The sequence below is a fragment of the Pecten maximus genome, chromosome 11, assembly GCF_902652985.1.
Source record: "Pecten maximus chromosome 11, xPecMax1.1, whole genome shotgun sequence".
In the NCBI taxonomy this organism is placed as follows: Eukaryota; Metazoa; Mollusca; class Bivalvia; order Pectinida; family Pectinidae; genus Pecten; species Pecten maximus.
The window spans coordinates 21,055,569-21,080,356 of record NC_047025.1 but is presented as its reverse complement, the minus strand read 5'-3'; the positions used below and the strand labels follow the sequence as shown (position 1 = coordinate 21,080,356).

General features: G+C 35.8%; 1 protein-coding gene and 1 non-coding gene across 7 annotated transcripts in view; both read left to right on the top strand.

Moving 5' to 3' along the window:
* The window catches only part of LOC117338071 (chromodomain-helicase-DNA-binding protein 8-like), a 53,917-nt gene that overhangs the window by 7,272 nt on the left and 21,857 nt on the right, over positions 1–24,788 (top strand). For all 6 annotated transcript variants that reach the window (XR_004534958.1, XM_033899258.1, XM_033899260.1 and 3 more), the window contains exons 3-30: positions 2,458–2,874; positions 8,442–9,241; positions 11,952–12,072; positions 12,349–12,480; positions 12,732–12,809; positions 13,563–13,633; positions 14,028–14,145; positions 14,448–14,675; positions 15,217–15,344; positions 15,660–15,848; positions 16,272–16,503; positions 17,449–17,610; positions 17,878–17,958; positions 18,318–18,477; positions 18,775–18,982; positions 19,166–19,361; positions 19,532–19,693; positions 19,856–20,035; positions 20,145–20,255; positions 20,499–20,785; positions 21,040–21,127; positions 21,341–21,443; positions 21,676–21,844; positions 22,087–22,176; positions 22,409–22,509; positions 23,186–23,291; positions 23,744–24,011; positions 24,298–24,371. Coding sequence is in view for 5 of the 6 variants with exons in the window: in XM_033899258.1 (XP_033755149.1) it covers positions 2,458–2,874; positions 8,442–9,241; positions 11,952–12,072; positions 12,349–12,480; positions 12,732–12,809; positions 13,563–13,633; positions 14,028–14,145; positions 14,448–14,675; positions 15,217–15,344; positions 15,660–15,848; positions 16,272–16,503; positions 17,449–17,610; positions 17,878–17,958; positions 18,318–18,477; positions 18,775–18,982; positions 19,166–19,361; positions 19,532–19,693; positions 19,856–20,035; positions 20,145–20,255; positions 20,499–20,785; positions 21,040–21,127; positions 21,341–21,443; positions 21,676–21,844; positions 22,087–22,176; positions 22,409–22,509; positions 23,186–23,291; positions 23,744–24,011; positions 24,298–24,371 (5,060 nt within the window). In the remaining variant the exon portion in view is untranslated. The remainder of the gene's footprint in view (positions 1–2,457; positions 2,875–8,441; positions 9,242–11,951; positions 12,073–12,348; positions 12,481–12,731; positions 12,810–13,562; positions 13,634–14,027; positions 14,146–14,447; positions 14,676–15,216; positions 15,345–15,659; positions 15,849–16,271; positions 16,504–17,448; positions 17,611–17,877; positions 17,959–18,317; positions 18,478–18,774; positions 18,983–19,165; positions 19,362–19,531; positions 19,694–19,855; positions 20,036–20,144; positions 20,256–20,498; positions 20,786–21,039; positions 21,128–21,340; positions 21,444–21,675; positions 21,845–22,086; positions 22,177–22,408; positions 22,510–23,185; positions 23,292–23,743; positions 24,012–24,297; positions 24,372–24,788) is intronic.
* LOC117338680 lies at positions 23,346–23,448 on the top strand. Its single transcript, XR_004535019.1, has one exon. It is a non-coding gene; the product is annotated as a small nucleolar RNA U6-53/MBII-28 (small nucleolar RNA).

The following is a 24,788-nucleotide window of genomic DNA, read 5'->3' as shown; positions in this document are numbered from 1 at the left end:
TTAGATTATCAAAATGTATACTTATTACATTTTTACCCTATGCAACTTCTTGTTGTTCTCATATAATGTGATTAATATCTCCAATGAATATCAGTATTCTTTATAACTTCAAAAGTTAAATAATTGCTTTATAATTGAGTGAAAATGTCAATATTCATGTTGTGCACAAATCTTTCTAATTTTAGGCAGAAATCCCTTAAAATAGTCATCAGTCTCACTCTTGGTCTATATGGCGTATATGTCAGCTGCAAAATGATTCAATGAAACGAAACAAAAAAATCACTGCATATGTTGTTTTAAAGTTCAGTGTTGAAACTTTTTGCGAATTAAAATGTACTATTTATGTTTTTGTATTGTAATTATATAATATATGCATTATGTTAAAAAAAACCTCAATAGTTTGAGTAATGTAGCAATATCTTACTGCAGTGTTCCAGCTAGGATTTGAAAAGGGCAGGGCGCTGCCTAAAAAAGGGGCATTTTTGTGCGCAAAATTTTTTCCGGGCCTATCTATCTTCTACCTTATTTTACAGGACAATTTAAGTACATCCATGCATTACATATGACCTGATTCATAAGAGACAAATAGAAATCTGTTGATTTTTTTTAATTATTTCGTTTGTGTGTAAAAATGTCTTCTTTCTTCTCTTTATTCTTCAAATATTGTTTTAAATTTTGATGGTAAAAGTTATGACCTAGAGTAATTCAAAAATAAAATGATATTAGCATTATTTCAATTTGAGGGTGTATTGAGAGAATCCATATACGATAATTACGTCCAATCAAAAAGTTACTATCAGATTATAGTCAACAGAGCGATATTTTCAAGTTTCAACCAGAAGTTAGTCAGTCCGTTGTGATTGTAAGACGACTAATTGTAAGTGAAGATATTATAGAGCAAAAGAGAAAAGGTGATCAAGCATATACGACAAAAAAATGATTAAGTAAAAGAAATTATATTATTTAATATCTGAATAAACTTCGTCCAAATAACTGCGATGTATCTTGTAAGCGGCGGTTAATTTCTACTTTCACTTTAGACTCTTTAGAAATAACGGTAAACTAAAATCAGGAAATTATAGCAAGTTAACATTTTCTTGAATTAATTATCAGAAATGGTAAACGAATTAGGGCCGATCATGATTCGCAAGTTTCTGATCAAACATTTGTTCCGTTGCTCTCGTAAACAAACGGCCCCCGCGTGTTGTAGAAATGTAATCACTTGGCTATCACATGACCCGCAGTTAATGCAGAGTCGGCATTTCAGATACGAAAATAACACAATATAAACTAAACTTTTGCAACCATTATTCACATGAGCAGATATTTTTATGTGTCCTTTATTTATTTATGAAAAATAAACATTTTGTATAGAAATCCGTCAATCCAACAAGGAATTTGCGACATCTGCATTTACAACGAACCATTTCCGGCGTCCCGCCAAACTTCATTAAATAAAATCAACCGAAAGCTAATTTTGATCACTGGAAAATCACTGGAAAGTGATCTCATGATCATTTACTTAAAAGTTGCTTGGTTAAAACCAGAAGGATTTCGTGTTGTCATGTGAAGAAAATTTCAAAGATATATAGATCGATCGCCAATTGCACACGTGCTCATGGGATAACTTTACGACAAACGTGCGGCTCTTTTCGGTCTTGACAAAAGTTGTTTACATAAAACAACATTTCCATCCATTATCATTACTTTGTCCATCTTCAAAAAGCCTTCGTGATTATGATTTAATTGGATTACCAACCGATCCTATCGACTTGTCACGGTTAAATGAATCTATAAAACACCAGCTCGATCCCCAGCTGACCGATCTCTGCCTCGGGCAGCGTCCATCAGTACCGTGGATAAAGGTCTACAGGTAAGGGGACTGGTGTTACAGGTGGCCAGTTAGTGACTGACTGACTGTATATTGCATGGCTTCAGCAAATCGGATCTAGAGTATACGAGGCAAAATGAGCATCAATGACACTTAGAAAAAGGGCAGTACTACAGGAAAAGGGGCGGGGCGCATTTCTAACTTTGAATTAGGGGCAGGGCGCCGCGCCCTGCTAACCCGACCTAGCTGGAACACTCGTTCTTGTGTTCTGTACCAGTCAAAATAAAAAACAGCTTCTTACACATGACATGATCTACAATTAAGTCCTACATTGAAAACAATACCCTGACAAGTTTTATGTGTATATTGTCCAGGGATGTTGTTCAGAAATATTAACAACACATTGTAATTTACACTAAAATCTATATAGACTTCATAATAGTTTTTAATCGAGGACCCCTTCCGAATTAGATCATGGACTTTGACTTAAATTTCAGACAAAAAATGCAAAGTAGATAAGATATATACTATTGTGCAATAATAAGTATTCCTAGATTAAAGGCTTCCCCCATCTTTCAAAGGGTTTTTTAATTTTTTGAAAGCAACTGCAACAACAGCAGCAGCAGATGCAGCAACATATACCAAATTCAAATATTGTTTCCCAGCAACAACATCAACATAATCAACAACAGCTGGTGTTTCAAATTCCAAATCCACAGCAACAGCAGCAGCAACAAGACAATCCACAGGCACAGAAAGTCATCCACCTGCAGTCCAGTGTAAGTGGTACAGGAGTAAGACAATCGTTTATACAGATCCAACGACCAAACCTCCCGAATCAGTCACAAAATCAACAGCAGAAGATTGTGATTGTGAGTTCTCAGCCAGGAGGGGGCGGAGGAGGATCTTTGAGTATGCTCCAACAACACCCTCACACTACCCAGCCACAAGGTCAGCAGACAGGGCAAATTGACCCTTCTCAGGGACAGTTCACCCAGGTGATGTCCCAACAGAATCAGCAAAATCTACAGGTGATCATACAGGTGAGTCTTCATGATTTTACTGCGAAAACTTTTATTGGAAATGCTCATGTTTGATGTTTTAGGTCCGATTTGGATAAAAAATTCAATTCTGTGTCTCATTTGCTTTTACTAATTTCAAATTTTTAGAAGTTCCAAATCCCATTTTGAAAATGGTATGAAAAACTAAGTAGCTGTATTTTCTTCGAGGTATGGAGGCTTTGAATAGATCATTTTAAGTAATCTTAATGTTATAAGGACTAGATTTATCTTTTTGAACAAACCTGCGATGAATAGCAACATCTTTCATATATGATATCCGGTCAAGTTGCATTGTCTTGCTTCACTCATCAAAGTTGATGGGTTGGGGAGGGGATATAGAGATCTTTTCTTTGTCTATCCATTCTTCAGGACATCCAGAAGACCATTGAGAATATGTTTTTTTGAATCCCTAAAATGAGACCCAACTCTTGGGATTAAAGGGACATATCTATTTGACTGTATATCTATAGGATTGAACTCTTGAAATATTTGAGAAATAGTTATTTGACTTCTGAAATTGCTAAAAACCAAGGTCAACTGGCCATGGATGTCCTTTCATTAGGTGGTTGAGAACATTATTCTGTTATTATTTAGGTAACCATATATATATGTAGGTGGTGCATATGTATGCAGCCATTCGGGTTGATCCACTCTTGTGGGATGTTCTGGAAGAAAATGTTCAGGTACCTAAGGCCATTATTTTTTAACCCATGACAAAAAACCTAGGAAAGGCCCCATTCAGTCGGATTTAGAATGATTTTTCCCCTAATCGAAAGTGAAACCGATTCCCATAGCTAAAATAAATTAAAAATAAAAAGAAATTTTTTACATTATTACCATGACTTGTCTTAATCTTCACCTACATGTAACCTTTTCAAATGTTTTTTATGTGATGTGCACAAAGCTGTGAAACATTGTGTGACATTAAAAAATGAGAAGTAATTTTAGATTATCAAAATGTATACTTATTACATTTTTACCCTATGCAACTTCTTGTTGTTCTCATATAATGTGATTAATATCTCCAATGAATATCAGTATTCTTTGTAACTTCAAAAGTAAATAATTGCTTTATAATTGAGTGAAAATGTCAATATTCATGTTGTGCACAAATCTTTCTAACTTTAGGCAGAAATCCCTTAAAATAGTCATCAGTCTCACTCTTGGTCTATATGGCGTATATGTCAGCTGCAAAATGATTCAATGAAACGAAACAAAAAAATCACTGCATATGTTGTTTTAAAGTTCAGTGTTGAAACTTTTTGCGAATTAAAATGTACTATTTATGTTTTTGTATTGTAATTATATAATATATGCATTATGTTAAAAAAAAACTCAATAGTTTGAGTAATGTAGCAATATCTTACTGTCGTTCTTGTGTTCTGTACCAGTCAAAATAAAAAACAGCTTGTTACACATGACATGATCTACAATTAAGTCCTACATTGAAAACAGTACCCTGACAAGTTTTATGTGTATATTGTCCAGGGATGTTGTCATCTTGTTCAGAAATATTAACAACACATTGTAATTTACACTAAAATCTATATAGACTTCATAATAGTTTTTAATCGAGGACCCCTTCCGAATTAGATCATGGACTTTGACTTAAATTTCAGACAAAAAATGCAAAGTAGATAAGATATATACTATTGTGCAATAATAAGTATTCCTAGATTAAAGGCTTCCCCCATCTTTCAAATGTCTGTGAATGTATTGATGACAGACTTTGCTGTATCTGTCCAGTGTCTATGTGGCTGTATAGATGACAGACTTTGCTGTATCTGTCCAGTGTCTATGTGGCTGTATAGATGACAGACTTTGCTGTATCTGTCCAGTGTCTATGTGACTGAATAGATGACAGACTTTGCTGTATCTGTCCAGTGTCTATGTGACTGTAGATGACAGACTTTGCTGTATCTGTCCAGTGTCTATGTGGCTGTATAGATGACAGACTTTGCTGTATCTGTCCAGTGTCTATGCGACTGTATAGATGACAGACTTTGCTGTATCTGTCCAGTGTCTATGTGACTGTATAGATGACAGACTTTGCTGTATCTGTCCAGTGTCTATGTGACTATAGATGACAGACTTTGCTGTATCTGTCCAGTGTCTATGCGACCGTATAGATGACAGACTTTGCTGTATCTGTCCAGTGTCTATGTGACTGTAGATGACAGACTTTGCTGTATCTGTCCAGTGTCTATGTGACTGTATAGATGACAGACTTTGCTGTATCTGTCCAGTGTCTATGTGACTGTATAGATGACAGACTTTGCTGTATCTGTCCAATGTCTATGTGACTGTATAGATGACAGACTTTGCTGTATCTGTCCAGTGTCTATGCGACTGTATAGATGACAGACTTTGCTGTATCTGTCCAGTGTCTATGTGACTGTATAGATGACAGACTTTGTTGTATCTGTCCAGTGTCTATGTGACTGTATAGATGACAGACTTTGCTGTATCTGTCCAGTGTCTCAGTGACTGTAGATGACAGACTTTGCTGTATCTGTCCACTGATGACAGACATGGCTGTATCTATCTAATATCTGTGTTACTATTTAATGACACTCTCAACCATCAGTCCTCTATATGTCTGGTATAAGGTGTGTAGATGGTGTTGTGTCCCTGGTCTTGCATATATCCTTCTATGTGACTAAGACGTATGGAAGCGACCGATCAATCGTTAAAAATGTGTAAACAGGTTGATGGCGGGAGAGCTGTATTGAGCTTGACACAGTGGTGTAGAGAAAGGCCACTGCTGCCAGCTGAGTTGCGAGAGGACACACTTGTATTGGTATATCTGTGCTGGTATTGATTAAACTGACCAATAATCTACCTACACCAACATACACGGACGGCTGACCTGAAATAATCTCCCTCTATTCACCACTGTCTAGCAAAAAAGTTACTTCATTGTCACTGATCCAGCTTATTGAATCCTATCATGGGAGTAAGGCTTGACAAGGGCCAGTTTCATTTGTGACAGATTAGATCTTGCAATCTTCAATTGTTTTTTCTTCAGTCTGAAGGCATATTGAGATGCTGATCACAAAATTAATAATTAAGATGTTTGACCACAAACTCAAAGTCTTAGATTTGAAATCAATATTAGATTCATCAAGGTCATACCTAGGTCATTTTTTCCAAGTGCCTTATTGGGGCTTGAACCCAGGTCTACATATTACAAGTCTTGAAAAACAAGAAATAAGATATCTAATGAACCTGTTTTACGATTTATTTTTCAAACAATAATCACACCAGTCATTTTCTACACCTGATCAGATTCCAATTGATTGGTCAATGTTAAAGGTCAAAAGTCACACTTGACCAGCCACTTTAAAAATAAAAAGTGTGTGCAACATTTAAATATGGAATTCAAACTACACATGTGATATTTTATGAATCAGAATATTGGTTTTCTGTGTGGTCAGACAACTACTTTGCACTGCCTGGTAGACAAGCAGAATTAAGGTAGACTTAAGCTTGGTCCAACAGAACACTGTTAGTGTTAATATATAAACACTGCATCTGAAAAAAAAATATATTAGGCCATACAAAAATAGCCTGAGAACCAACTAATTAATTTCATATGACCTTAATATATATGTATAAATTATATGTTGTGTATGTTAAAGAAAGAGCTAAATCCATGTTTTCCTTTTAAAGTAGAATGGGGGAGGGAGGGGCATATAATGAAACAGTTATTAACTACAAGGTGAAACTTTTAAATGAAATCTCTGTAAATTACTGACAAAAAATGCAATAAATCTTTGTTGACAATGCCCCACACTTAGAGGACTAGCTTCTGTCTCACTGTTATTTATTCCTACTATGAAATCAGATGTGCTATATAACGTGTGTATCATTGTGTGTGTAACTGTAACATTAAATACGGTATATCTGGAAATGACTGGATCATATACCTGTACCATTTGGTATCAATTAACTAAATAGTATTCACTGGTTACATGATTCACAGACTTGTATGACCAACTTATGTTGTCACATGATCAGTCTGGTCACGTGACTTAGAGTGAATACTGTTTAGCTGATATGAAGACCAAAATGTTTAGTTTGAACTCCACCACAGATCATAAAGGTATAAAATGTGGTATTTTGTTGTAAAATGTTTCTGATTAACAATTAAGTAATGTGTTTTTGATAACTGTATGTTACACAGTCCTAATTTATTTCAACATCAGTACTCCAAGCGAAAGAATGCAATTCATCTTCAAGTGTGCAAGTGTAACAGAGCACATGATTAAGTATCTACCTTTCATATATCTTATAGCATAAAAAAAAACAAAAAACTTTCTAGATTTCAGAGTGTTTTTCTTTAAGCTTTTTTGGGACTATGATCAGCCCATTTCCCAATCAGATTTCTTCTCAAGAAGGGCAAATACCAAAATAGTGAAAAAAGAAAACTTGGGTTTTGTTTGCTCCATACAATGTTGGCCATTTTTGTCTCAAATCATTGAGAAAAGGGGAGAATTATTGTTGTTGGCAGCAGGTTTCTTATGTAATATTGGTTTCCATGGTTATCAGCTTTAATGATTTATGTGATAATAGGTTTCTGAACTTTCTGTCTTAACAGGTGTATTCAATTTCATGTTTATAGTAACATGCTTATCCTTATTTTGAAGCTTTTTCGGAGATAGATCTATGATGCAAATATTTATAAGTACAGGAATTAATTATTTAATTGAGTTGAGCATTCAAATGAACCAGCCGACTGTGTTAGTTTATAGTGGTTTAAGTGTTTGTCAAATGCATTAAATGTTAATGAAATGAAGCCGTTGACTCCAGATGCTGCGTGTCCTGGCTAGCAGCTGATTGTACATGTACAGCAGTACTCTACATTTTAACTCGATCTAATGATATCAACTGTTATTCTAAGCAATGGCCAATTTGTTTGTTTCTGTCTCTGTCTACATGCTATTGGCTAAAGGCCTGACTATTTTGTGCCACACAGGTGACACTTCCACATCACAAATTGGTTGACATAACTTTACTCATTCTTTGTCTCCCTTGTCTATACATACAAAATATTTAGTAAAGAAGTTTTACAGAGTTGGCTATTCACTTATTGATAACACTAGGATACTGACATTTGCATGAAAGTTCTTTATGATCAAATATTGTTGTGAGGTCAAATTCATTGGAATTATTTTGATTTTGATTTTGGAGATATTATGATCTTGGGTAAAAGCTTCAGTTACTGTCGGCAAGAGCATACATATATATATATATTTAAGCATTGAACGGCTTTCAGTTGGCATTCATATTGACTATGAATTCCAACTGAAAGCCGTTCAATTCTTATATTTACCATCTGCGATTTTTTATTTGTCATGCGATTTTTGTTTTGAAATTTTCAAATTCAAATTTCCCGCGCTTACCAGTAGCAGAGATCACTTCCTGTTGGCAGTTCATAGGCTGGTGAACTCGCAACTGAATTGGTAGGGTTATATAGTGGCAGTGCCATACAATGGTAAATATATATATATGCAAGACTATTGCAGATGTTGTTTTGTGTTTTGCAGCCCCAGCAACAGCAGTCTGTATTACAACAGCAGGGCCCGTCGGTCATGATGAGTCCCCCTCAAGTGCCTACTTCATCCTCTAACATACCTCAACAGCCCCCGCAAGCCAACATGGCTGGCATTTCTGGTCCTCTCATGCATCAGGCCGTGGCTTCCTCTGTACAGCAAGCGGCACCACCCAATATGCCTTCCAATATACCAGTGCTACAGATCCAACAGCTGGGTCAGGCTCAGTCACAGCCTAATTCCCAAGTACCTCTAGTAGGTTTCCAACCAATGGACCAATCAGAGCACATGGATACTAGTCAGATGACTGGTTCAGTTACACAAGGTGCAACCGGTGGTAAAAAGTCCAAGAAAGCTAAGCAACAGCAGGAAAAAGCGAACAGGATTGTAGCTGAGGCGGTGGCTCGCGCCCAGGCTGCCGGAAACACTGGGCTACCTCCCCTCTTAACCCAGAACCCAGCAATTCCTTCCACCGTTGGGGATGTGACAACACCAGAAATACGGGACGAGGATGACGATGAAGAAGGAGGTAAGAAAAAGAAGAAAACAAAGCGGAAGAAGAAACCATCTGAGCCGAAGACTCCAAAGACACCCAAAGTAAAAAAATCTAAGACTCCACCTGCATCTGTAACCTCTGAACCTGCTGAAAAGGTGGAAGCATACAATACAGACAAAAGTGATGAGCTTATTGTAGACATAGAGGCTACTACCCCTACAACACCAGAAAAGAAGAAAGTTGTCAAGAAGCCCAAATCAGAATCCAAACCAAAGTCATCAGTCAAAAAGAAAAAGAAGTAAGTACAATATGTAATTGGCTATATTTTTACCTTGTCTGTCTGTTTGTAATCTATTACTGCTATTAATTTGATGGTATGTTAATGGTATTTTGTGATTTGAAGTTAACTATACTTACAATTTAGTGTGACTGAATTCTGATGAAGCATGGTCAGCATGAAATATACTATAAGGGAGACGAACAGCTTAAGTTAAAATTAGAGCATATTGATAAAATATCTACCTACAATTAGTTGGCACACAAGCCTGTTGTGATGGAAACGAATGATTTATAATTAAACAGTGAGAGGTCCATGGGAAGCATTTATTTACTTCTGATTTTCTCGGCTTTACCAACATTCATCCATTCATGGCAATATATTTTCACCATGATTGATTTCTTGATATAGATACTACCGGTATAGTAATGAGGAATTGTTTTAGTGGTGTGCTTGGTAGATGACTATGATAATAAGCAGTAGGCTGACCTAATGTATGTAATTTGGGGTGATTTATAGTTTGGGGAAGTTGACTTGTCAGACTTGTGTTAAGTTAGGTAGGATTTAGGCGTTGGAGCATAAAACAAAAGGCATTAATGTGATAAATACATATATCTAGGCCACTGGGCCATAACTGGCTAAACAATCCAACGTTGTTAGGTACATATATCGGATTATTCAGAAAACAGGTAAATTTCAAAAGGGAAACATGTTAAGCTGGCACGTAGGAGGGCATTGGAGCATGAAACAAATGTATTAATATATGAGAAATATATATCTAGGCCACTGGACCAGAACTGGCTAAACAGTCCAATGTTCTTACATACATATCAGATTATTCAGAAAACCGGTACAACTTCAAAAGTAAGCATGCTTAGCTGACACCTGGCTGTAAAGGCCTTTATAGCACATAATCATATATGATGGTCCACTGACATCAATTGTTGTATTCTGCCAATTAATTCATCGAAACAATTATAGAATATGATGTCAATAAGGATCCATGAAATTACCAACTATGGACTATTTAACTTTTCAAAAACAGTTCTTTTACCGTTCTGTTTACAATTCTGTAGATTTTATACATTATTTTAATATACCTAATGAGGATTCTGAAACATCAAGACTGGTGATATTTTTTATATACCTAATGAGGATTCTGAACATCAAGACTGGTGATATTTTTAGGTCACCTGAGACGAAGTCTCAAGTGACCTATTCTAATCGCCTTTTGTCCGTCGTCGTGCGTCGTGAATCTGTAAACAATTTACATTTTCGACTTCTTCTCCAAAACTGCTTAACCAAATTCAGTGAAATTTGGCAGAAATTTTCTATTGCTGAAGGTCAAGCAAAATTGTGAATTATATGGTCCCCACCCCCAGGGGCCTGAGGGGTGGGGCCAAAAAGGGTCAAATTGACTAAAACTTCAAAAATCTTCTTCTCTACTCTCAGATATGGTGGCGTCAAACACTCTTCATAGATGGAAGGGTCTTATGATGCTTTACCAAAATTGTGAATTGCATGACCCTGGGGTCTCACGTTTGCCCCTGGGTAGGGGGTAAACTTTACTATAGTTTATATAGGGAAATCACATTTTTGACTATTATTTGTTAATAATGTTATGATTTGTATTGGAATTCATTCTAACCTGTTTACATTATTAGCATGGGATAACAGTTTGATGGTATGCACATGTTGGCCCTGACTGACCCCCAGGGGCTGAGGGACAGGGCTAAAAAGGGTCAAATTGACTGAAATTTCAAAAATCTTCTTCTCAATACCTATATAAGATAGAATAAAATACTTTTCATAGATGGAAGGGTCTTATGGTGTTTTACTTAAATAGAGAATTTCATGACCCTGGGGTCTCATGTTTGCCCCTTGGGAGAGGGTAAACTTTGCTATAGTTTATATAGGGAAATCACATTTTTGACAATCATTTGTTTGATTTCTATTGGAATTCATTCTAACTTTCTTAAAATTATCAGCATGGGATGACAGCTTAATGATATGCACATGTTGGCTCTGACTGACCCCCAGGAACTGATGGGTGGGGTCAATTAAATTAGATAAAATAATTCAAATCTCAGGTGACCGTTAAGGCCCATGGGCCTCTTGTTATATACCTAATGAGGATTCTGAACATCAAGACTGGTGATATTTTTATATATCTAATGAGGATTCTGAAACATCCAGACTGGTGATATTTGTATGTATCTAATGAGGATTCTGAAACATCCAGACTGGTGATAACAAGTACCTTGATAGTGGAAGCATAACATAGACAGATTTTGAATTCTTTAAACAATTAAGGGTTCCAGTATCAGACATAAAAAGAATAAGATTTGTAGGGTTCCAGTATCAGACAAAAAAAGAATAGGATTTGTAGGGTTCTAGTATTAGACATAAAAAGAATAAGATTTGTAGGGTTCCAGTATTAGACATAAAAAAGAATAGGATTTGTAGAGTTCCAGTATCAGACATAAAAAAGAATAGGATTTGTAGGGTTTCAGTCTCGGACATAAAAAGAATAAGATTTGTAGGGTTCCAGTCTCAGACATAAAAAGAATAAGATTTGTAGAAGTCAAAGCATATATACATATTCTATATATATATTCACCCATATTAGCATAGTCCCTCCTAAGTTTCCACTGTACCACGGTTGACCAATTCCACCATACTGTTGATCTCTAACACAGCTTTAATTACACACATTGTGTTTGAATTTCAGACCACCAGCCACCTTTATGAAGTTGAAGAAAAGGAAGAGAGGTGCATCTTCTGATGGCTCAGATGTGGAGTTAAAAATAACTCCGCCCCCTTCACCTATGGGAGATGATGACGGACTACAGGTAGAGTAAAATAGTACTGACATGCCAGGTGTACTCTGATTTTATCTTACAAATGTAAGATTTCCTTCTTGAGACCGAGACCATACTTAGATAGATATGACCTAATGATTTGCAATCAATTTAATCATGGAAGTGTCAGATGAAGGGCCTGTACTTAAGGTGAAAGTTACATTTTCAAGGTTAACTTTTAGTAACATTTCATCTACTGAAGTCTTTTTTTTTGACAATTAAAAAGTGGCCACATTTAATGAGAAATGTTTATCCCTGTTTCTATAGAAGCGTCGATCGGCCAGAAATACCAAGCGGAAGAAGTACATGGATGATGTGGATCTCAACTTATCTGACGACGATAATTTAGACATTGATGTGGAAGGCACAGATGGTGCCGTTATGAAGGCTTTGGACTCTGTAAGTCACCTCACGACCTCATTACTGCAATATTTGAAGACATTTGTGAAATTATAATGCAGTGTACTGAATTTCTTTATATTGTTTTAATTGGCATAGAAATTTAAGAGTATGCTCAAGATTAAAAAAAAAAAATCAATTTGTTTTGTGGCTCTACAGATATTTGAAAAAGAAAAGTTTGTATTAATATTTATTTACAGAAGAGTGAATATTCTTATCCATGATATTTACAAAATATGTTTTGTCAACAGGAAAATGCTGTCGAGGAAGACAATAACATTGTAGTGGAAAAGATTCTGGGAATGAGGATGAGGATTAGTGACAAAGATGTAAGCTATTTGGTTATTGTATATTTATACCATACATAAACAGGTTAATCACTGAACAGGCTTTTTATACCACGTCATACAGCCATGCCATCGATATCACAAGATACACACAGATTGCTTCACACTCATGAAAATATCAATATTCAGTCATACTCGTGAAATACATGGTATATTTAATGGAAAACCATTCAATACCCTGTACATAGGTTTGATTCTATATAGACATGCATAGTAACACTAAGTATGATATAAGAGGGGTATGTGTGTTTCAAACAACAAGTCCCACAAATATCTCGGACAACAGGAAAGCTATTCTCATGGACATTATCTTTGAATAATTAATGAGTTGCTGACTCTGTCTCTCTTACTTTAGGTTTTGTTTTACAGATTTGTTATAGATATTACAGATGTTTTAAAGTCTAATGGTTTTCCCCACATTGTAATAGAATGTAAAAAGTCTGTTAAGATGTTGAAAGGGTTCATTGTGACAAGAGTGTTAGCAGTTTGATATATTTGAAGGGTTCATTGCAACAGAGTGTAAAAAGTCAGTTGAGATGTTGGAAGGGTTCATTATGACAGAGTGTAAATGTTTGATATATTTGAAGGGTTCATTGCAACAGAGTGCAAAAAGTAAGATATATTTGATCAACAAATATAAACTATAGAATGATTATGCTATTATAGTTAGTTGACCATAGTTGATGCCCTAACATAAGTCTATAACTTCTATTATATGCCCTGGCAATGTTACAGGTGGACGTGGAGAATGAAGATGAACCCCCAGAAGAGGAGGTGGAGGAATATTATGTCAAGTACAAAAACTTGTAAGTTCAACAGATTTTTCAATTGGTTACCATGGGAACAAATTGGGGCCTTTGATTAATTTGAAATTTCCCCCTTTGTTTGATCAGAACAATTCTTGATTGAAATTAAGATATTGTCTGTTTTCCAGTCAATTGTATTGTATGTTAGTCCAGATAAAAATAAAGGTTATGAGTCAAAGGTTAATCAGTCAAAAGTATTTGTATGTAAGTCCAGCTAAAATTGAAGGTTATGAGGCGCAGGTTAAATCTATTCCCTATTTTGATGAGTTTCATAACTCTGAACTGTTGTGATGCATTGTTCACATTACAAATGTAGTTTAGGGGAATGCTGTAATTGTGTCCGTTACAATAATTTACGGTTTCACATTAAAAACTTGCCTGTATATCCTTTCAGTTCTTACCTGCATTGTGAGTGGAAGACTGCAGTGGAGATGTATAGAGATAAGAGGATACACCAAAAGATCAAACGCTACAAGATGAAGAAGCTGCAGTCCAACAATTACTTTACTGAGGTATGTAATAGCTCATGGAAGGAAATAACCTTTCTTGTGCTAATTTTAACTCATCAACAAAGAAATTACCTTCATTGTGCTAATTCAAGCTTACCTGCAATGAAAGTACCCTTCCCATGCTATTTTTAGCTCACCAGCAAGGAAATAACCTTTCATGTGCTAATTTGTAGCTCACCTGCAAGGAAATTTCTTTGTGCTAATTTGTACCTCACCTACCCAAAGGGCATTTTGTTATTTGGTGTGTTGCACCAATATTGAATTGTACTATGAACACTGTAATCAGGAATGTTATCCCATTACAGATTGATGATGAAGAACTCTTCAATCCTGACTATGTGGAGGTAGATAGGGTGCTGGAAACCTCGGTAACAACAGACCCAGCTACAGATGAGAAGACCACTCATTTTCTGGTGAAGTGGCGAGGACTTCCATATGAGGATTCCACATGGGAACTGCAGCAAGATGTTGACCCAGAGAAAGTTAAATTTTTCAACTTGTACAAGGACCCACCAGACGAAGACGATAGAGAAGTATGTGGTGGATCTATATGTATTACTGCCACACATATTGATAAAAAGGTTGAATGTTAATTTAGGGTCACTTATTAGTCCCCAACTGGTAAAACTAGCGGGAATGTAGGTTAACTCCTTGTCCGTCTATCGGTCAGGCTGTCTGTCTGTCCATCTGTCAGTTTGTCCCCTCAATTTTCTGACTAGCTACAGATCATGTTTGAGTTTCTTGATTTTTGAGTCAAGGTTGAGGTCACTGTTACTATTTATTAGCAGGGGCTGGTAGAGGACATGTATTGCTTTTAATAGCAATACCCAGCATGCTTGTTTAAATAACAAAAACTTGCACAATTCTAAGGGTTAAGTTATAAAGTGTTCAGAGTTTATTACTGAAAATAGAAATGAAAAATAAACAAATACAGGTCACATGGGCCTCTTTTGTTTGAAAAAAATACTTATTACAGATATTTTAATATAGAAATGTCTTATATTAATTGATAAAGTACTACAATATTAAAACAATGTCATATCACGTTTAAAAAGTATTAGTTTTAATGTTTAGCCTGTGGAGCGTCCCAAGGCCAGCAACTGGAAGAAGAGAGACGAGACCCTCATATACAAGGGAGGTAACACAATCCGGGAGTATCAGTTGGAGGGCGTTAACTGGCTCACATTTGGCTGGTATAACGGGTATGTGTTAATATGAATCCATATATGCAATAATAATAAATTGAAAATTTGTATTATTTTATGTACAATGATAATTTCCTGAAAAGTAAATAGTTTCGACAGAGTCATGTATGTTTGAAAAAATAGTTTAAATTAATGGTTTAGTCAAAAAGAAAGCCAAATAAGGTACATTAATCTAGTCAATTGAGAATTGGTCAGATTAATTAGTTTGTATAGAGTGGTGTTCCCTCAGAAAAAATTCTGTCCTTGTTGATAAGAGTCAGGATTTGGACACGATTTCTTTAAATACAATTTGTGATAATCTTTGTTTCTTAGACAAAACTGTATCCTTGCTGATGAGATGGGACTTGGTAAGACGATCCAGAGTATAACATTCCTGCATGAGATATTCCTCACTGGCATTAAAGGTCCTTTCTTGGTCGTCGTTCCGCTTTCCACTCTTGGTAACTGGCAAAGGGAGTTTGAAACCTGGACTGATGAGAATGTTATAGTGTACCATGGAAGGTAGGTTTCATACCTGTTAAAAGTTGTCTGGACATTAATAAGAAAACACCAAGTTTCCCTACAAAAAATCACTAGTATTAAACTTTCACAAATCATCACTTAATAATGTTTCATCTCATTCTCATCTATGAAACGGACTAGGAAATGTATTTTAGTTCTATAACAGATACTGATGTTTATTAGTACATAGTCAATGATATTTCATGTCTCGCCATTCGCTAAGTCAAGGCAATTTTGTTTTATTCATTCCTGATTATCTTGCAATATTTATCAACCAAACCAGGATGCAGATGTATGTATGATATATTATCAAAGTTAACAAAGAGAATCAGGTTTTGTAGTTCTTTGCTTTAGATGTTCTTTGGTAAGATCATGTGAAATAAAATCTTGTTTAAACTAAGATTACACAATGTCTGTTTGTAGTTCTGTGAGCAGGAGTATGCTGCAGCAATATGAAATGTACTACCGCAACACAAATGGCAAGAGAATCCCCAACATCTGCAAGTTCCATTCTCTGATCACCACATATGAATGTATCATCTCCGACTGTGATGTACTGAGCAGTATTGATTGGCGTTGTCTCATCATTGACGAGGCCCATCGCCTCAAGAACAAGAATTGTCGACTTATGGAGGGCCTCCGAATGGTTGACTGTGTAAGGCCAATTACCTTGCAGTTATATATCAATTAATCTGGCCCTGGTTTCATCAACATTTCCACATCTTAAAATTTTCTATAGGAAGACAATATTGGAGTTAAATAAAAAGTCTTACTGAAGGAAATAGTCTTTAAATTCTGTAATACTTTCTAAAGGAAATGTCTGACATTTTCTTAAGCTCAGGAATGTTGATATAACAGGGACCTGGAAAGGATTTACATTAAACAGTTATAATGGTCCTTAATAACATGTTACCCAAAGTTGAAATCTTTAGGTAAACAGGATATCCAGTCACCAGTGTCATAGTTCTGAAAGGAAGTAGATCTGTTCAGCACAGTTATTAAAACCCAGACAATGTACAGTTTTAAGCCTGTATTCTTTGTGACTGTCAAACTTCTCAAATCTCTACACATAGTATGCTATAGATGTTATCCTCTAAAATCAGATTCAAGTTTCATCATTATTCCTAAACTGAGATTTTTTTTACAGCATTTTGGGAGTAGGATGACTCGTTTGCCCAGACTACTTGCGAACCAGTCATCCTTGTGATACAAACACAAGCGTACTATAGCCTCCTAATATACGTACACCACAAAGGGGAGGCCATTCTTAAATGATCATAACTGTTGATAGGACATTTAACAGTGCAAAACCAAACCAGCCATTAAAGTGTGACTGGCGGACTAGTACTTGTAGTAATGTCAGGCAGCTTTATGTTATCCTTCAATCCTATTTAAAGAGATGAACTTAATTTAAGAAACATTGATGAAACCATGGCCAAACTGCTCTTTGGGCATTTTTTTTGTAAGCACATAACCTACAAATCATAGGCAGTTACCACTTAAAATTCTGAAGCCGATACTTTTTTCAATTAACTATACCATGTCATCCCTGGGTTATAATAAATGCAAGATGATTAGATTCACTTTGAATATCCTACAGGAACACCGAGTGCTGCTTACGGGAACACCTCTCCAGAACAATGTTGAAGAACTCTTCAGCCTCCTCAATTTTCTGGAGCCAGAACGGTTTAGCTCGGTCAGTAGTTTCATGGCGGACTTTGGTGATCTGAAGACCGATGCTCAAGTAGACAAGCTGAAAGCGGTAAGAGATTAGCTTAATCATTGAATTAGTGAAAATCACATTTCTTCTTTACTTCAAAACCTGTGTATGTATATATTCCATAAAATGGGCAGCTAGGAAGAGACTGAAAAGTGCTATGTAATTTGCAATTAACCTAATCACCTTTTGAACAACTGGGTCCTGGTCTATGGTGCATTCACATCTAATTTAGAAAAAAAAAATCATTGAGATATGATCTAACATCTTGATGATACTTTGAGTGACATTGTTCTGACTATATTTCCATAGCTGCTGAAGCCAATGATGCTGCGTCGGTTGAAAGAGGATGTGGAGAAGAACCTAGCCTCTAAGGAGGAGACCATTGTCGAGGTAAAAATGGCCATCTCTATTTTAAGAATGATTGTAAATTGTGTCTATTTTGAAACATTTCCACATACAGGCATTCTCAAATTTATCGGTAATGTCCGAGCTAAACATTGCTCACTTTTCTATCAAATTATCTTTTTCTTCCTTTTATAGGTCATTATCAGCTCATATGAAAGGGGATTAAACAAAACAAAAAAATCAATATTGTAGTATGATGGTACTATTTATTATTATTTTATTCATAATTTCTTTGAAGATTAAAAATCAATAAAACAGCAAAGATTTACAAAAATATATTATAGCAGTAAAAATTAAAAAAAATCAATCTTAAGTAACATATTTGAAATTCATTTGTTTTAAAGGTGGAACTAACCAATATACAGAAGAAGTACTACAGAGCAATCCTGGAGCGAAACTTCAATTTCTTATCTAAAGGAACGGGAAGCTCTACTAATGTACCAAACCTACTTAACACAATGATGGAGCTCCGCAAATGTTGTAACCATCCATTCCTTGTCAAAGGTAATTTGTCATTTATCTAAAATATTTCTAATATTTTATTGAAAATAAGATAAAAGTGGATTTAAGACTGTCAACCATATTTTGTATTAAATTTTATTGCTTCCCTTTGTTCTGAAAATAATTGTTGGAGAAGGCTCTGTTAGTTATTTAAAGAAAAATTATTAATTGAATAAGTTAATATGGATTTTAGGCTTTTTCTAAGCATGACACACATTAGCATTAAGTTATTTTGAAATATATGTACTACAATTATATCATTGTTGAGATTGTAACAAACACTTCAAAAATAAATTGTAGGTGCTGAGGAGAAGATAGTGAGTGAAATGAGGGAGAAACATGGCGCCACACAGGAAGCTACATTCCTTTCCATGGTCAACTCTGCTGGTAAACTTGTCCTGTTGGACAAATTACTGCCTAAACTCAAACAGAACGGTCACAAAGTTCTCATCTTCTCTCAGATGATAAAAGTGCTAGATATCTTGGAAGACTACCTCATTCATAGAAAGTAAGTACTAAGGGTTGTGGTGAGATGATTGGTTATTTATGTAATTTAGTCCATTACTACAGTAATTCTGCTGACTTCTGGTAGATAACTTATTGTAGTTGAATCTACTTTTGGTTTGTTATTGTAAAAATTCTTAGGTTTGTTATTTTGAGATTTGCTTAATCATTTACTTTTGATTTCTAGGTACCTGTATGAAAGGCTTGATGGAAGGATTCGAGGAAACATTCGTCAGGAAGCTATTGACCGCTTTTCCAAGCCTGAATCAGATCGGTTTGTTTTCCTCCTGTGTACTCGTGCGGGTGGACTGGGCATCAATTTGACGGCAGCAGACACAGTGGTCATCTACGATTCTGATTGGAACCCTCAGAATGATCTCCAGGTAAGGAACAAACACTCAGAATGATTTGGAGGTTTTCTTTTTCAAAGATGTAAACAACAGATTTAAGATTTTTAAACAGGAAATGTGATAACATCCGTGAAATGGTGAAAAAATTGTTTAACAGAAAACAAAGAATAAATGAATGAAATTTATAATTTTGTTGTTCTTAGGCCCAGGCACGTTGTCACAGAATTGGACAGAGTAAAGCCGTGAAGGTTTACCGACTGATTACAAGGAACTCCTATGAACGCGAGATGTTTGACCGGGCTTCCATGAAGTTGGGTCTGGACAAAGCTGTTCTGCAGTCAATGGGCGGGGAAAAGAACTCGCCGGTAAATAGACAAAATATTTGAATCCGTAGCAAAAAAAAATTACTATTAAATGTATTCTTCTTTCAATAAATTTCATTTCCATGATTTATAATGTCACTGGTTGGTGTGAAAAGACAATAGTTTACCACAAAGGATACTAAAGGAGTTGTTTCAACATTCTAGCAAGCCCAGATGTCTAAGAAAGAGATAGAGGAGCTGCTTAAGAAAGGTGCATATGGAGCTTTGATGGAGGATGATAATGATGGCGACAAATTCTGTGAGGAGGACATCGACCAGATCCTACAGCGTCGTACTCAGGTCATACAGATCGAGTCAGAAGGAAAAGGATCCATATTCGCTAAGGTTGGTTATCACTACCGAGCAATATTTCACTTTACCCAAGTTTTTGAGTGAAATGGAATATTGGTACATATATCATGTTGTATAACTGATTTCGTCTTTCTGTTTACAGGCTAGTTTCTCAATGACTGGTAACAGAGAGGACATTGACATCAATGATCCCAACTTCTGGCAGAAATGGGCCAAAAAGGCTGACCTTGACACAGATGAAATGAAAAACAAGGTAAGCATGATCCAAGTCAGGCAAATTATGGAGCTTTACTGTCAGTGTATTGTGGTAGCTTGCAGGGAATTTATATTGTTTGTATTTGATAAAAGGTGTGAGAAATGATGGTGATATTTTGTAATGTCTATATAGGCGATATCAAATTGATCTGAGTTGTTGTAGTGGAGTATTTCTCGGTAACATATTAAACATTTGATGAGGATACAGAGCATTGTATGGGAATTGAACCTTTTTTTCCAGAATGAATTGATCATTCAAGAGCCCCGCCAGAGGAAGAAGACAGCTCGCTTTGGTAACGATGAGTCACTACTTGACATGTCAGAACTGGAATCGAGCTCCAGCAACACAGATGATGACGAGGAAGGTGAAGACAAAGGTTCAATGCGGGGTGGTCGCGGAGGGCGCAAGAGGCGGCGTGGACGAAACAAGAACAAAGATGATGATGACTTTGATGGAGATGACTACAATGGTGAAGGCTACTCGCGATCAGAATGCTTTAAAGTGGAGAAGCACCTGCTGTTTTACGGGTATATACATTCTCGCAATGGCTCCTGTTATCTTGATGAGATTTTAGCTTGTTTAAGACTCTCCTTTATCTAAGCTATGAGGAAGCAATATTTGCTCAGTAGACACCTAGTAGTACATTGTATATAGGCTACTTGTGTTAGCTGCCCAGTACTTTTGTATCTGCAGTACAAAACCCGAGACAGAATGCAAAAAAATTGTCATCTTTCCTTTCTATCGGAATTTTGTGCTTAATGAAATGTATAATACATTACAGATGGGGACGGTGGAAGGACATCATTGGTCATGGAAAGTTCAAGAGGAGACTGATGGAGAAAGATGTAGAAAACATATCCCGGGCATTGGTAGGTTCTAGTACAAGTTATACAATGGTTATATTTATCAGAATCTTAAATTTAAAAAAAAAAGGAAATAAGAAATATTGCAAAATCTGTTGAAAACGTTACATAAAGTTTTTACTTGCTGTGGGGGGCTGCTGTTTGTAGTATTGAAAGAATAGCAAAGTATTATAAATGAATTTTGTGGTAAGTACTAATTCTGATTGTCTGTTATTTCAGCTTATTTACTCACTACAACATTACAAAGGTGATGACAAAATCAAGGAGTTCATCTGGGATTTAGTGTCTCCATCTAGTGACAGTTCCCTCAAAAACCACTCTGGTAAAGTACTCTACTTTGTCAATTTTATCAATTCTTTTTTCCATTTAGAAATTTTGTTGATGAGATCTTCAGTCATTTTCTCATTAAGATTTTATCAATCAAGGACCTATGTGAAGTTTTACATCAACAGAAAATTGGTGTTAGGTTTAGAAATAATTTTTTTTACGTTGTATTAAAATTGGTAAAATAAAAAAAAGATATTTTGTTTACATAATTTTGATTCCTTATACAGGATTGTCTGCTCCTGTTCCAAGAGGTCGCAAGGGAAAGAACAAGAAAAAAGAGGCACTTCAAAACATGGACCAGTCTTTTGCATTGGATAAAAACAAGCTTGATCTTGACCCCGAGGTCGTTCTAAGAGATGCTGGTTACCGCCGTCACCTCCACAGGCATGCTAACAAGTAAGTTATTGTAAATTTATCAATAATGGTCAGTTTGGGCATCCGACAATGCAAATATCATTAGGAAGGACTCTTAAATGGAAATTTACTTCAATATACAATATCACAATATACAATATGATGGGTAGGTTTTGATGTTATGGGTTTGCTGTTGTTTTAGACACATTTGATATTAATACCCATTTTACAGGTTTATTGTGACAGTCCGTCAATGTTTTTACCAGCTAGATTGTGTTTTACAGGGTCTTACTCCGTGTACGATTGCTGTATTACATCAAACAGGAAATCATAGGAGAGGAGGCAGAGAAGGTGTTCCAGGGCTTAAATCCAAAGTAAGTGGACATTTCCTTATCAACCTTATCAAAGATACTTGCTTCATGTATTAGTTTGAGAATTTCTTTGAATGATTAAAGTCAAAGTAAGCTCTGATGATCAAATTTATCCATTGTTGAACAACAGGATCTCTGGATATTAATGGTTGTATTGTTAGTTAACCTGCATTAAGTATTTATAGGGAAAAGCTACAGAAAAATAGAAAAATATTATAAAACGTTATATTTTCAGTGAAATAGACATTCCACAGCCCAATGCTGACGGGGAACCTCCAACTGCCTGGTGGGATGATGAAGCAGACAGATGTCTCCTTATTGGAGTGTTCAAGCATGGTAAATTGATTTATGTGCAACAATTATGAAACGAGTTTTATTACATTTTTACCAGTGAAATATCAAAAATTATTCATTCTATAAAAGTGATATTTTTCACTAGTGAAAAATATCATATTTATCACTAGTGAAAAATATCACTTTTGCTGATTTGACCAATCAAATTAATGATTAGAAAATACCAAAATAATTGACCAATCAGAAAGCTCGACATATATCTCAGCACCTGGACAGGGGGAACTACATTTTTTGTTTACAAATTATCGCTGTAGGCCTAGTTAGCATACGGGGTAGGTTTTTCGTTGATAAAAAAATGTAATAAACAGAATATCTAACAGTGTCTTCAGTAAAATGAAATATATTTCACTCGTGTGGCTAATATTTAGATATTTTTTCACTCGTGCTGCGCACTCGTGAAAAATATCAAAATATTAGCCCCACTCGTGAAATATATTTGGTATTACTGAAAACACTGTTAGATATCCTCTATATATCAACTATATTAATAGCACTTTTGCTAGCTGAGATACCAACATGTTGAATTTCTTATGAAAACCAGAGAAACCAACAGATAAAGTCAGTCAACCAAACTGCGGCCTTTTGAAAAGAGAAGATTGGAACAAATACCTCTACTTCCTGCTCTGATATTTACCAATGATTTTATTTTTGTTCCCAGGTTATGAAAAGTTCAATGCCATTCGATCGGACCCATGTCTGTGTTTCCTGACAAGATGTGGACCGCCAGATGGCGCTGCCCTCGCTGCCGAACAGAATGACGACGAGTAAGGAATTGAAATCTTGACAAAAAATTTACATTAAAGATATGTCCTTGTGAGTTCCTATGATGACTTGTCATGCTAATACAGAGGGCCCGCTGTGACGCTGGATGTGCTGGTGACACCTGGGCCGCCATGAGTTGACACTCTCTAACTGAGGAACATCACCTGATCTTTATTGATACCTTTGTAACAAAGTTATAAGTAGTTAAAGTGTGAAGGGCAATACTGGAATCAAGAGCCATTCCATCTCTCTGTCCATGGAAGTTTGTTTGGAGTAAAAATTATTATGTAATCAAATTTTCATTAAGCTTGGTGGTTTTGAATCGACAATTGGTTGTCACGGGAGCTGAACTCTTTTTATTTATATCCTTCAATATAAAATAGAGAATGGTAGTGTTAAAGTTCTTAAGCTCACAGTTGTATTTTTTACTGACCGTGTGAATTTGATTTGACAGTGATGATATGGACGATACTCAGGGAAACACTAGTATATCTAAAGTGTTGGATACACCAGACGAAGGATCAGTTAGCTCCATGTCTGATGCTCTCAGTAAAAAAGGACCTGCTGTGGGGTCAGTGGGAACTCCACAACCACCTGAATCTGAGGGAGACAAGCTTCTGTGGCCAACTCCCTCTGACCTGAACACGAGACTGAGACGAATGATCACAGGTTATCAACGCAATCACAAACGTCAACTGGTGAAAAATGCTCAGAAAGTCAAGGTGGGTTTGCATATACCTTCTTGAAAATAATTCTGTATTTTTGGATATGGCAGAGCACGAATTCATTATAAAATTGTCAGATATGAAATAAACATTATTTCGAATTGATGATAAGTGACAGCTGTATAAGTTGATGGCATTTTAGTGACATCTAAATGTTGAATATTTATACCCTCCTTGGTTATTGATAAAATTGTTAAATTAACAAACTCTTGTGATTTTGATGCAACTAGAGATGATGTTGCAATTCTCTTACAACTAATGGTAATATTTGTCATGTGTACAGCAACTCCAGAAGCGTGATCGACTGGAGCAGGCTATCAAGGAGAGAGAGTCTCAGCGTCGGCAGTTCCAGCAGTGGTAAGTTTACAAACGGTTATCATAGTTACAGAGAATTTGTGTAGAGTTCCTGTGTAACAAAAACTGGTGCATTCAAAGATGCTGCACATCACATTAGTTTTCCCTAAATCGCTTTAAATGGCAACCATGTTATAGAAATATACTTAATATTATCTAATATATATCTAATTAGGCCATACCAATTTAATAAATTGTTCTTCGGATTTCGAGATTTCAAAATTGGAGCGAGCGAGCGAAATTTTTTTGTTTTTAAAATAATTTTGAAGTCATGAAAATTTGGAGCGAGCGAATTATTTCAGAGGTCTCAATATCAGTAAATGTCTTTGACTGTGAAAATAATGTGAAAACATGTGTTAAACACTTCTTAACTGGTTACAAATGTTGTAAAGAAATGACTTGCACAGCACTGAGATAGTG